The sequence below is a fragment of the Rhinolophus sinicus genome, chromosome 2 (genome assembly GCF_057876585.1).
Source record: "Rhinolophus sinicus isolate RSI-liver-muscle chromosome 2, RSI-T2T, whole genome shotgun sequence".
Lineage (NCBI taxonomy): Eukaryota > Metazoa > Chordata > Mammalia > Chiroptera > Rhinolophidae > Rhinolophus > Rhinolophus sinicus.
Genome location: NC_142502.1, coordinates 103,281,299 through 103,290,998, shown reverse-complemented (window position 1 = coordinate 103,290,998; position 9,700 = coordinate 103,281,299). Strand labels below are relative to the sequence as shown.

Genomic DNA, 9,700 nt, shown 5'->3' with positions numbered 1-9,700 from the left:
CTCTCTGTTTGACAAGGTGAAGCAAGTGGTCCCTACTCCTTCTACAACCCTATGCCCAGGCCAGCAAGGGGTCGGACAAGTCAGGCTGGACGTCGGACCTCTGTGGCCATTCTCTGACCCCCACCCTGTTCCTAGAAGGCCTATGTGTTTTCACTTGAGCACAGAATTTTCTTCAGGCTGCACAAGCCACCAGACACAGGTGGTAGAAGGCCCTGGCTTGTCACTGCCTCTGGGACACTGGGAAGCTAGCAAAAACTGTGTTCAAAACTGAAAATTTGAACCTGGACTGGAGAATTACTGTTATTAATTCTGGGTGTAAAAATGATCTTGTGGTTATGTTTTTAAAATAACCTTTATCTTCTAGAGATAGGAAAAATATGGATGAAATATGACGCCTGGTTTTGTTTCAAAATAATGGGGGAGGAGGCATATAGATGGAATAAAAGTGACTAAGAATTGATATAATCATTGAAGCTGAGAGCTTGGGGTCACAGAGGTTCACTAGAACCCCACTATCAGAGTGTGGTCCGCAGGCCCTCTGAGCCTGGGACCTGGTTAGAAATGCAGAACTTTGGCTCCACCTCGGCCGACTGACTCAGAATCTCTATTTTACTAAAATAAAATTCCCAGGGGATTGGTGTGCACAGTCAAGTGTGGGAAGCATTGGGCTATTTTGTCTACTTTTGTATACGTTGGAAACTTTCCATAATCAAATGTTGTGGGGTTTTGTTTTTCCGAAATTGTCTTCAATACCCTGGAGAGATCTTCCTGCAGAGTCCCGGGCTGCAGAGAGCGGAGAGGCCCTGTCTCCCCACCCGCCGCCCTTCGCGGGAGCCCCTCGGTCTATCAAGCCTCAGCCCCCACGCCAGCCCTCGGCCGGGAAGCACCCCTTCCTGCAGGGCAGCGCACCTGCAGCCACTTCAGCCCGGCTGCGATCCTGGCGGAAACCCGAGGCTCGGGGCACAGACTGTCCAGGCAGGCCCGGGCGGGGCCGCGCGGCGCACCTGGGCGAGCCGGCAGGTGGGACGCGCGGCGGGCCGGCCCCGCCCTCGCGCGGGGGAGGAGCCACCGGCACGGGGCGGGAGCGGACCCGACCGCGGGCGGGCCCGGGTGTTGGGAGCCCGGCGGACCTGGAACGCAGCCGCCGCGCTGGGACAACCGAGATTGGCTTCGCGGGATGAGCCTCCCCCGGAAAAAGGGCTTCTACAAGCAGGACGTCAACAGGACCGCCTGGGAGCTGCCCAAGATCTACGTGTCCCCCACGCACGTCGGCAGTGGGGCCTATGGCACCGTGTGGTGAGACCCCCGGGCCCGCGAGCCCGCCCGGGTGGGGAGGGGCGCCGGGCGTCCGGGCGGACAGACGGCGGGCACCCAGGCCCCAGGACACAGGTGGAGCCTCCCGACAGGCGGGGGCCCGGCCAGTGCACCTCCTCCGCTCTCCCGGACCCGCCGTGGGTGTCCCCTCCCCTGTTGGGTGCCCGGGGCCGCGCGCCCACCACCTTGACCGAGGACCCCGCGGGCCTGGAAGACCTTCCCAGGGGCTTTTCCTCAGCCCAACCTGTGGAGCTAGGAGGAGATGGCAGATTGGGCTGCAAAGTACAGTATGAGTGAGAAGCCTCAGGCTGTGGTAGAGGCTGGCCTGAGGCCACCCCAGGCGCCATCTCACTTTCCTCACTGGCTTTGTGGGGTCCCTGTGGGTTGAACTAGGACGGGGTCTGGTTCTCCAGGACTTGAACCTTACAGGGACCCTGGAGCTCTTCCGGAAGAATCCCCATTGTTACAGATGGGTACACTGAGACCCAGAGAGGGAGAAGTGTCTTCCCCGTTGCAGAGTGAGCGTCCCTGGGGCTCTGGATTCTGGTGTCTTGAACTTGTGTCTGACGCAGGTGCAGTGCACCTCTGTGCCGGCCTGCTCCCTCCGGCAGCCCCACTCCCAGTGCTTCTGGCTGCGCCCTCACATTTCAGGCAGTGGGCACCCGTTTCTCCCTGCCTAGCCTGCTGGCCAGTGGGGATTTGGGTGAGGGTGGCCTGGCAGACACCACCCAGGACCTGGAGTGGGCACTGCCCAGCCAGGAGAGTGCTGCCTGCTGACGTGCCTGTGCCTCTCCAGCTCCGCCATCGACAAGCGGTCCGGGGAGAAGGTGGCCATCAAGAAGCTGAGCCGGCCCTTCCAGTCTGAGATGGTTGCCAGGAGGGCCTATCGAGAGCTGCTGCTGCTGAAACACATGCAGCATGAGAACGTAGGCTGGGCCTGGGGCTGCTGGGGAAGCCAGGGAGGAGAGGGGAGCCTCAGACAGGGTCCTGACAGGGCCCCCGTGTGTGCACAGGAGATGCCTCCAGAGGGTACACAGTGCTCAGGACAGGTCCAGGAGAAGGGGAACCACCTCCCTGCTCCTCCAACTCTTGTTCCCGCCTCATTACTAAGATGGGGTGCAGGACCTGCCCTGCTTACTTCTCAGCATGGGTGCAAAGGGTAGCTTGGCAGTGGATCAGAATGAGCTTGGTGAGGTGCAAACTTCCTATCTCACTGTTAGGAGGAAATGGACACAGAGGAACTTTGTAGTTTGTTCTAGATCTAAGAGCTGGGGTCCAGAATCCAGGTTAATGTTTGTACATGTGACCCTGATAATAACAATAATAATAATAGATACTTATTGAGCCCTTTTTATGTGCCAGGTACTGTTCTTAGAGGTTTGCATAAACTAACTTGTTTAATCCTCACAGTATCACAAGTACTATTACTTCCATGTACAGATAGGGAAACTGAGGCATAAAAAGACCCATAGGTTATATGGTTAGTCAGTGGCAGAGTTGGGACTTGAACCTAGGGAGCCTGGGCCCAGGCCTCAGTGCATAACCATTAGACTGTGGTATCTGATAGAAACAACTAGGAAAACTAGTGACCCAGTGTTGCACCTGGCAAACAGGTTTTGCTCTAGAATACCTAGATTGGAAAGCAAACATTTAAAATAATGTTTCAAACTTTTAATGCACATTATAAGCCCCATTCCTCTTCAGCAGCCCTCCCCATGGCCTCTTGCCTCTGGCCCTGAAGCAGCCCTCTGGCAGGCAAGAATGGATGTGATGGGAGACCCAAGGTCAAAGGCATGGAGCCTGCTAGCTGGCAGGCCCCTTCCCTGTTCCCTCCTTCATTCCCTTCACCACTCGTGGGTCCCTGCTTGAGTTGAGAGTAGGTTTGTGCTGTTTGCCCTGAACACTAGACTTGGAAGCAGTGAGCACACCTCCCCTTCTACCCAGCATAATTCTCCACTGAGCACTGAAAGCTCCCTTCCAATTGGGATTCCTCTCCGGCTTCTGCCCCTTTACTGCTCCCAAGAAGGCTGGGAACCTGCCTCCTGCTGGAGATGATGTCTTAGGAAAGGGTGGGTGGTCCTGTGTATGGCTGGGCATGGAGGGGGCTGCTCAGCCCTCACTGGCAATCTTCTCCTCAGGTCATCGGGCTCCTGGACGTCTTCACCCCAGCTTCCTCCCTGCGCAGCTTCCAGGACTTGTGAGTTGGGCTGCACTGGATTCCAGGGTATTGCAGGCCTTACTCATCACTCTGGAGCCAGCTTGGGGAGGGTCCAGATTCTCTCTTCTGGGCAGGGGGCTTCCTGCCCTGGCAGTCCTTGTGCTGTTGTTGAGGTGTGATGCTCTCTAGAGAGATACTTTCAGCCAAGGGTATAGAGAAGGGCAGGCAGGAAGCGGTGGGAGGGGCTCTGTGGGGTTCTTGCCTGGCATAGAGCTGTCTGCTACATACCCTGTTTTCCCCCAAAATCAGCTCTAATGTGTCTTTTGGAGCAAAAATTAATATAAGACCGGTTATTATATATTATTATATTATATTATATATATTATATTATATATATTATATTATATTATATTATATTATATTATATTATATTATATTATATTATATTATATTATCAGGCCTTATAGTAAAATAAGACCCAATTTTATATTAATGTTTGCTCCAAGAGATGCATTAGAGCTGATTGGTCGGCTAGGTCTTATTTTCGGGGAGATACGGGAGGTGCTTTGTGTGTTACCCAGCTTTAACATCACCAGAACATCATGGCCGGTCCTCACAGGGTTTGCACCAACTCACTTCACCATTCCCTTGGGGCCCAGGTGTGGGTCTGGACCTTGGGGCTCTTCCTAGCCTGAAGCTCGGACCAGGAAGCCTTGGCCGCCTCTGGCTAATGGGGTGTTTGACAGTTATACAGAACCCCAAAATTTAGTTGCTAAATGGATGGCTTTGCTAGTGCAGTGCCTGGTTTAAAATTTAGAAACTCTGGGAAGGTGGATTTTTTTTTCCAATGCTACTTCAAATGCTCTGAAGGCCTCTTTGTTACCATACTTTTGTTTTACATGTAATGCAGTCATTTTGAATGAAGTTTTTCCTATAATGCCAGTTGCTAGGCTTAGCATTTGGAATTTAAAGGGGACCAGCTAGAAGTTTGCCTGGGGTGGAAGGAGAAGAAGGCATGCCAGGTAGAAGGAACTGTGGGGCCAGAGGCCATGGTGCATGAACGAGGCTAAATGTCTGGGCACTATTGAGAATTCAGTGGCTAGTGGAGGCCAGCGGCTGCTTTGGTGAAGCTGAGTCCAGACTCGATCCCACAGGCAGCCTCCATCCAGTCCAGGGAGGTTTCGAGCAGGGAGATGATGTGGTCAGACTGGAGTTTGGGATGTACTCTGGTGGCAGCGAGAAAGGAGCAGGGAGCAGCTTTGGGAGGCGGGAGACTGGAGGGTAGTGTTCCAGACCCAGACCTTGATCTAAATAGAGTAGAGGTGTTGGGATGCCGAGGTCAGACCTGAGACCCTTGGGATGCGGTGGCTGGGAGAGGTGGCATAGGTCGGGGGCTGTCAGGTTCCTGCTTGGAATATAAGGTGGAGGAAGAACAAATCTTGGGAGAAAGGTAATGAACCCTTTGGATACTTCACTTTGAAGAGCCTATGAACATTTAAGTGCTTAACCAGCAGTTGCCGAGAAATCTGGAGCTCAGGAGAGGAAGGTTTGGGCTGGGGATGTGGATTTGGGTCAGAATAATCTCCGAAGCCCAGAAACAGGCTAGTGTGGAACATGACACAATACTGATGATTAAGCTATAAATGTTAAAAAGAAAGGTCCAAGAGGATGAGCAGATGAGCAGAGAGCGTGTAATCAGAGGGAGAGGAGAATTGGCAGAGACTTTTGAGGGAGTGTCAGACTTTGTAAAAGGTCAAATAGGAAAAGAGGAAGCCAGGGCTGTGTTTGTTGGGCCGTTATTGGTGACCTTGATCCGAGCTGTTTTGGTGGTGGGGTGGGAGCAGGGTGTCAAGAACTGGGAGTTAAAGCAGTGGGGTCAAGAGGTATGGACCATTCTTTTTAAAAGTTTGGTGGGGAGAGACAGCGGGAGAAGGGGTGGTTCCTTGAGAAACGAGGTCAAGGAGAGGTGGTTCTAGCACAGTGAGACTTCAGCAAGTTTGTGGGCCAAGAAGAAAAAAACAGGTGAAAGATAAAGGCCAGGAAGGGATTATGCCTGGAGCAGGTCTCAGCCGACGGCGGAGGGGTGTGGCCAGGCGGAGGAGGCGTGGCCATGTGAGGGGTGGGGCCAGGTGGAGGGGTGTGGTCTGGTGGAGGGGGTGTGGCCAGGCAGAAGAAGGCTTCGAAAAGTCACAGCCTCATGGGGATGGCCTCCACCACATAGTTTTTTGGGTTTTTTTTTAACGTTCTTTTTTCAATCTTTAACATTTTTTATTCTGGACTTTGCTGGTACTATCTTGAGTAACAACGATTACATTTTGCTGACCTCGACCTGTTTTGCAATCCCAGAAGAGGGTGCAATGGCTTAGCCACCTCCTTCCTTCTTCCACCCTCCTGGAAATTGTTTTATTGTTTCCTTCTCGGAAGGGCAGACATTTTTGGTTGTTTCTGGAGCCATCTCAGCGGGGCATGACCCTCTAGGGCAGAGAGGATTTGGACAGAAGCAGAAGGAAACACTGGCAGATGTTTCTAACTCACCGCTCTGGCTTTCTGCGGGGCGTGGAGGAGGGCAAGGAGAGGGCACCTTTGAGGAAAGGGAACACAGCTCCATTTGATTTTTCTGAGCACGCTCTGGCTGAAATGTCACCCTGAGCTCTGCCAGCTGGGCGGCCACTGTGGCCAGGCCGGGAGCCAGGAGCCGGGAGGCCCATGTGGGGGTCTGGCTGGCTGTGGTTGTGTTGGTTCTTCTCACATACAGAGGTCATCCCTAAGGCCCCTGCTCTGCCCCAGCTCCTTGCCCCTCCTCTGAGCTCAGACCCGGGGCTGGGTGGGACTTGGGACTGTTCACCGAGTCCTTGTGCCTTGCAGCTACCTGGTGATGCCCTTCATGCAGACAGACCTACAGAAGATCATGGGCATGGAGTTCAGTGAGGACAAGATCCAGTGCCTGGTGTATCAGATGCTCAAGGGTCTTAAGGTGGGTGGGGGCTTGGAGGATGGCAGGGGGTGGCACCTTGGCATTGAGACCTGAGGGTTGGGGGAGGCCAGGCCTTGGGGGCTGGGAGAGCACACTGTGAGGGCGGAGGAGGTGTCGGAGCCAGCGTGAAACGCTCCGTGTGGCAGCCGGGCACAGGACCCACGCTTCTCCTTCTCTCTCTCCCACACAGTACATCCACTCAGCTGGGGTCATCCACAGGGTGAGTGCTTTCCCTGCTACCGCCCCGCCCAGTCCTGGAGGGGTTCTCCACAGCCAGGGATGGGGCCGGGTGGAGGGAGGGGACAGTCCTTGTGGGCATGGGATGTGGATTTTTCCGGCACACCCTTAGCCCGGGAAGGCCTGCCTCAAAGGAATTGCTGTGGGGGAATTGCTGCAAACAAAGCAAGCCCAGAACTGGGCGTTTCAGGCCCCGAGAATGAGGAGCATTTTAGAGCTGCAGGGGCTCTACAGGACACCTTGTCCAATCCTCACTTTACACATGAAGAGGCTGATGTGCAGAGAAGGGAAGGGGCCTGGCGAGGTCACATGCTGGGCAGTGGCCGAGACAGACAAGCTCCTGTCTCTGCTTCTCAGCCCGGTGCTCACTTTCTCCTCTCATCTAGGACCTGAAGCCGGGCAACCTTGCTGTGAACGAGGACTGTGAGCTGAAGGTGAGTGGGCCCTGGTGGGGTCAGCGCAGGGTCAGGGTGAGCCCCTCTCCCGCGTAAGCCGCCCCTCCCCTGAAGCTGCTCCGAGGGCCTCCTCTCCTCAGTGAGCTTCCCTATGTCCCCTGAGTCATAGATCTTGGATTTTGGCCTGGCACGGCTTGCAGACACCGAGATGACTGGCTACGTGGTGACCCGCTGGTACCGGGCCCCCGAGGTGATCCTCAGCTGGATGCACTACAACCAGACTGGTCAGTGGTCAGCTGCCTGGGAGGGGCATGGGGCGGAAGGTCTTCTCTCGCAGCTTCCCCAAGACCATCTTGGTTACTCTGGGTTGACTGATCACGGGGTCGTGGTCAGTGGACCAGGTGACACTTCCTCCCCTCCATTGGCAGTGGACATCTGGTCTGTGGGCTGTATCATGGCAGAGATGCTGACCGGGAAAACACTGTTCAAGGGAAAAGATTGTATCCTTTGCTAGAAAAGCCAAACTCCATCCAGGGATTCATTCCTTCAACAGACACTCTCTTACTTGAATCTCTTCTTTTTCTTAATGCAGAGGTGATACACGCTCACTGTAGAACAATTTTAAAATACAGATAAGCAAAATGACGAAAACTAGTCCCCTTCGTTTCACCACCATGTAGAAAATACCGCACATTTTGGCACCGCACACACTAACCAAGCACCTGCGTGTGCAGTGCAGGCATCGATGAGAAGATGCGAGGCCTGCCCTGCCCAGCTCAGAGTGTAAGAGTGGGGGAGATGCCTGAGGGGATGAGGGCGGAAAGGCGGCACATCCAGGAGCATTTGTGGGGAGGGACGGGTACCCTGGCCTGGAGGGGGAAGTGTCTCAGAGACCTGAGTCCTGAAGGGTGAACCTCCTCTCCTGAAGCAGGAGGAGGTTAGGCGGGTCTGGAGCGTGGGTGGTCGCCACAGGGCCTGGGTGGCAGTGATGGGCTGGCGGGGAGGGCAGCATCAGATCTGCCAGCAGAGTGAGGCCAAGCCCTTAACCTGCTGCCAAGACCTGGATCAGCTGACCCAGATCCTGAAAGTCACCGGGGTGCCGGGCACAGAGTTCCTGCAGAAGCTGAATGACAAAGCGGTGAGTGGCAGATGGGCCTAGGCTGGCTCAGGCTGTGTGCTCAGCTGACCACGGGCAGGTGGGCTGCAGGCCTTTGGCGGGGGAGGAGGTGCTCCCCTCTGCCCTGGCAGGTGCTCTTACCTTTATCCCACTTTGGACTCCAACTAGAGCTGTCAGCCCTGCTGAGGCTTTTCTGGAATCCCTGCTGTATACCCCACGGCCTGAGCCCTGAGGGGCTGACAGTTAGGGTAACTCAGTGCGTTTCTGTCTTCCAGGCCAAATCCTACATCCAGTCCCTGCCACAGAGCCCCAAAAAGGATTTCTCCCAGCTCTTCCCACGCGCCAGCCCCCAGGGTAAGTCTCAGGGCCTGTCCTCTACGTTCTGTCCCAGTGGGCAGGCCTGGTTCTCCTGGGCCTGGGTGTGACACTCGTGCTCTTGGCTGCAGCCACTGACCTGCTGGAGAAGATATTGGAGCTGGATGTGGACAAGCGCCTGACAGCCTCGCAGGCCCTCGCCCACCCCTTCTTTGAACCCTTCCGGGACCCGGAGGAGGAGACAGAGGCCCAGAAGTTTGAAGATGCCTTAGAACATGGGAAGCTCACAGTGGACGAATGGAAGCGTAAGAGCCAGGGGCTTGGGCTCCTTCCTCTCTGCCTGCTGCCTCTCTCTCCTTTGCCTCCTTCACTTTCATGCCTGACCTCAGCCAGCCCCTCTCTTTGGAGACAGCTGCCTCCTCTCTGAGTGGATACTGTCTCCTGCATCTGTTTCTTTCTCCCCAAGCTGACTTCCTACTTCACTCTGTATCTGTGGGGGAGGCTCCAGGTTCTCTTTGCCCTTAGCAACCTTGACCCACCTCGAACCACGCTGCCTTTCTCAGAGCAAATCTACAAGGAGATTATGAGCTTCAGCCCCATTGCTCGGAAGGACTCGCGACGCCGGAGTGGCATGAAGCTGCAGTGACTTGTCCAGCCAACCCCTGACTGAGCCTTGAGCCTGGGGACCACCACGTGGCACCGCCTGCCCCTAGGACCAATATTTATTTGTCACTGCTGAAGTTTCCAACCCTTCTCGGATGATAGCCTCCCGTGCAGAGGACAGAAGGGCCCCGCTTCCTTGTGTAGGAGGCAGAATTCAAAGATGTTGGCTGGGAGAAAACAGCTCTGATTGTAACCGGCCACATTAAACACCCACCTGGAGAATCGCCTGTATGTGGGGTCCTTTCCTTCTTGGCTATAGTGGAGCTGAGAGGTGTAGGCTGAGCCAGGCCAACGGTCTACAACAATGGTGGGATATTAGTTTGCTAGGGCTGCTGTAACAAATTACAAGTTAGATGGCTTAAACAACAGAAATGTATGCTTTCACGATTCTGAAGGCTAGAAGAATGAAATCAATGTGTTAGCAGGGCTGTGCTCCCTCAGAAGGTTCTAGAGAAGAGTCCTTCCTTGCCTCATAGCTTCTGGTGTCTCCCGGAATCTGGTTATCCCTGGCTTGTAGCTACATCAGT

General features: G+C 54.7%; 1 protein-coding gene across 1 annotated transcript; it reads left to right on the top strand.

Moving 5' to 3' along the window:
• The first annotated feature begins 857 nt into the window (after positions 1-857).
• On the top strand, positions 858-9,397 carry MAPK13 (mitogen-activated protein kinase 13). The gene is made up of 12 exons (XM_019738843.3): positions 858-1,296; positions 2,111-2,240; positions 3,453-3,511; positions 6,338-6,446; positions 6,637-6,666; positions 7,070-7,117; positions 7,248-7,362; positions 7,507-7,578; positions 8,137-8,216; positions 8,471-8,549; positions 8,642-8,815; positions 9,074-9,397. The coding sequence occupies exons 1-12, from the start codon at positions 1,178-1,180 to the stop codon at positions 9,154-9,156; spliced, it is 1,098 nt and encodes a 365-aa protein (XP_019594402.1). The 5' UTR covers positions 858-1,177; the 3' UTR covers positions 9,157-9,397.
• Positions 9,398-9,700: the final 303 nt, after the last annotated feature.